At 51.6% G+C, this 2634-nt stretch overlaps 1 protein-coding gene across 1 annotated transcript in view; it reads left to right on the top strand.

The window, feature by feature from the left end:
* The first annotated feature begins 559 nt into the window (after positions 1-559).
* The window catches only part of PROX1 (prospero homeobox 1), a 37299-nt gene continuing 35224 nt past the window's right edge, over positions 560-2634 (top strand). The window contains exon 1 of the mRNA XM_009866718.1: positions 560-2348. Coding sequence (XP_009865020.1) covers positions 627-2348 — 1722 coding nt within the window. The 5' untranslated portion in view covers positions 560-626. The remainder of the gene's footprint in view (positions 2349-2634) is intronic.

Raw genomic sequence — 2634 nt, 5'->3', positions numbered from 1 at the left:
TACGTATGTACTATCCTACCTACAATTAAGTGAAAGTTGTTGTTTTGACCTTCAAATATTTATTTACCCGTTTTATCTCTCTCTTAAAAAGCAAAACTACAATTATGTTTTTTACATTGCAATTGAATTTTTTTAATCCAAATTTTATACAATTTCTTGTTTTAACAATAAATCTTAAATAAGGAGTACTTTCATCTTCTTTTGTAACATGTATCTCAATGCCCTAAATTTAATCAATTGGTTGTCAGAGGCTGTGTTCTTCTAATCTACTCTTTCTTCTGAAGATAAACAGTATCATTTTAGGCATTTGTGCAAGAGAATCATATTACTGGTGCTTAAGCAGTTTTTGCTTTTTTAAATCTTAATCCATCTTAAACCAGTGGAGCAGAAATATTTAAAAATGTTTCATTTCAAGCAGAGTGCATAATAAATTGCAATAATTGTAATGTGCCATAAATCCCAGAGCCTATGCATTTTGCATTTTATTCAGGATTGAGGTCAGGAAATTTGGAGAAATTTAAAGAAAATGATTCATCAGTCCTTTTGTTCTGTTGGCCAGGGTCCCAGGATTCTTGAGCTGAGCCCAGCTGACAAGCTTTTGAAGATGGCACAATAACAGTCCAGTGATGCCTGACCATGACAGCACAGCCCTCTTAAGCAGGCAAACCAAGAGAAGAAGAGTTGACATTGGAGTGAAAAGGACGGTAGGGACAGCATCTGCATTTTTTGCAAAGGCAAGAGCAACGTTTTTTAGTGCCATGAATCCCCAAGGTTCAGAGCAGGATGTCGAGTATTCAGTGGTGCAGCATGCAGATGGGGAAAAGTCAAATGTACTCCGCAAGCTGCTGAAGAGGGCGAACTCATATGAAGATGCCATGATGCCTTTTCCAGGAGCAACCATAATTTCCCAGCTGTTGAAAAATAACATGAACAAAAATGGTGGCACCGAGCCCAGTTTCCAAGCCAGCGGTCTCTCTAGTACAGGCTCAGAAGTACATCAGGAGGATGTATGCAGCAACTCTTCAAGAGACAGCCCCCAAGAGTGTCTTTCCCCTTTTGGCAGGCCGACTATGAGCCAGTTTGATGTGGATCGGTTATGCGACGAGCACCTGAGAGCTAAACGCGCCCGGGTTGAGAATATAATTCGGGGTATGAGCCATTCCCCCAGCGTGGCATTAAGGGGCAATGAAAACGAAAGAGAAATAGCTCCGCAGTCCGTGAGTCCCCGAGAAAGTTACAGAGAAAACAAACGCAAGCAAAAGCTGCCACAGCAGCAGCAGCAGAGTTTCCAGCAGCTGGTTTCAGCGAGGAAAGAGCAGAAGCGAGAGGAGCGCAGACAGCTGAAGCAGCAGCTGGAGGACATGCAGAAGCAGCTGCGCCAGCTGCAGGAGAAGTTCTACCAGATCTATGACAGCACTGACTCTGAAAATGATGAAGATGGCAACCTGTCTGAAGACAGCATGCGCTCCGAAACCATGGACGCGAGGGCCGGTGATTCCGTCGGCAGATCGGACAACGAGATGTGTGAGCTGGACCCAGGGCAGTTCATCGACCGGGCACGGGCCCTCATCCGGGAGCAGGAGATTGCAGAGAACAAGCCGAAAAGAGAAGGTCCCAAGGAGAAGGAGCAAGGGCCAAATGCCTTCCACCCCGAAGGCAAACACTTGGCCGAGACGCTGAAGCAGGAGCTCAACACCGCCATGTCGCAAGTTGTGGACACAGTGGTCAAGGTTTTCTCGTCCAAGCCCTCCCGCCAGCTTCCTCAGGTCTTCCCACCTCTCCAGATCCCGCAGGCGAGGTTCGCTGTCAACGGGGAGAACCACAACTTCCATACGGCCAACCAGCGCCTGCAGTGCTTTGGGGACGTCATCATTCCCAACCCCCTCGACACCTTCGGCAGCGTCCCCATGCCCGGTGCCACCGACCAAACCGAGGCGCTGCCCCTCGTTGTCCGCAAAAACTCCTCTGATCAATCTGCCTCGGCCCCGCCAGCCGGCGGCCATCACACCTCCCTGCACCAGTCCCCGCTCTCAGCCACCGCCGGCTTCTCCACCCCCTCCTTCCGCCACCCCTTCCCACTGCCTCTCATGGCCTACCCCTTCCAGAACCCCCTGGGCGCCCCGTCGGCCTCCTTCCCGGGGAAAGACCGTGCCTCCCCTGAATCCCTTGACCTGACCCGAGAGACCACCAGCCTGAGGACCAAGATGTCGTCGCACCACATGAACCACCACCCCTGCTCGCCAGCCCACCCCCCCAGCGCCGCCGAGGGCCTCTCTTTGTCTCTCATAAAGTCCGAGTGTGGCGACCTGCAAGACATGTCTGAAATCTCGCCCTATTCAGGAAGTGCAATATCCTTTTTGAATGACGAGCAATAACCTGGTGGTGGCCAGCAGGAGAGGACCAGGGGCAGTGCCTGTGTCCTGGGGCCTCCCGGGGGCGCTGCGGGAGCGGGGAGCGGGCTAGGGGGCCTGGCGAGGCCAAATAAAATGCCAAGTGTTGGCTGACAGCACTCCTTCAGCCTCCCCCAGCCTTTTAGACCATCCTGTGGGGTGAGGAAGCCAGGCAAGCCCACAACCTGGGTGCTGGTGGGTTTTCCCTGGGCTGGCGTCTCCTTACCCACGGGGGCAGGTGCTC

This window comes from Apaloderma vittatum, unplaced genomic scaffold (assembly GCF_000703405.1).
Source record: "Apaloderma vittatum isolate BGI_N311 unplaced genomic scaffold, ASM70340v1 scaffold16563, whole genome shotgun sequence".
NCBI classification, from domain to species: domain Eukaryota; kingdom Metazoa; phylum Chordata; class Aves; order Trogoniformes; family Trogonidae; genus Apaloderma; species Apaloderma vittatum.
This window is presented reverse-complemented; position numbering and strand designations above follow the sequence as displayed.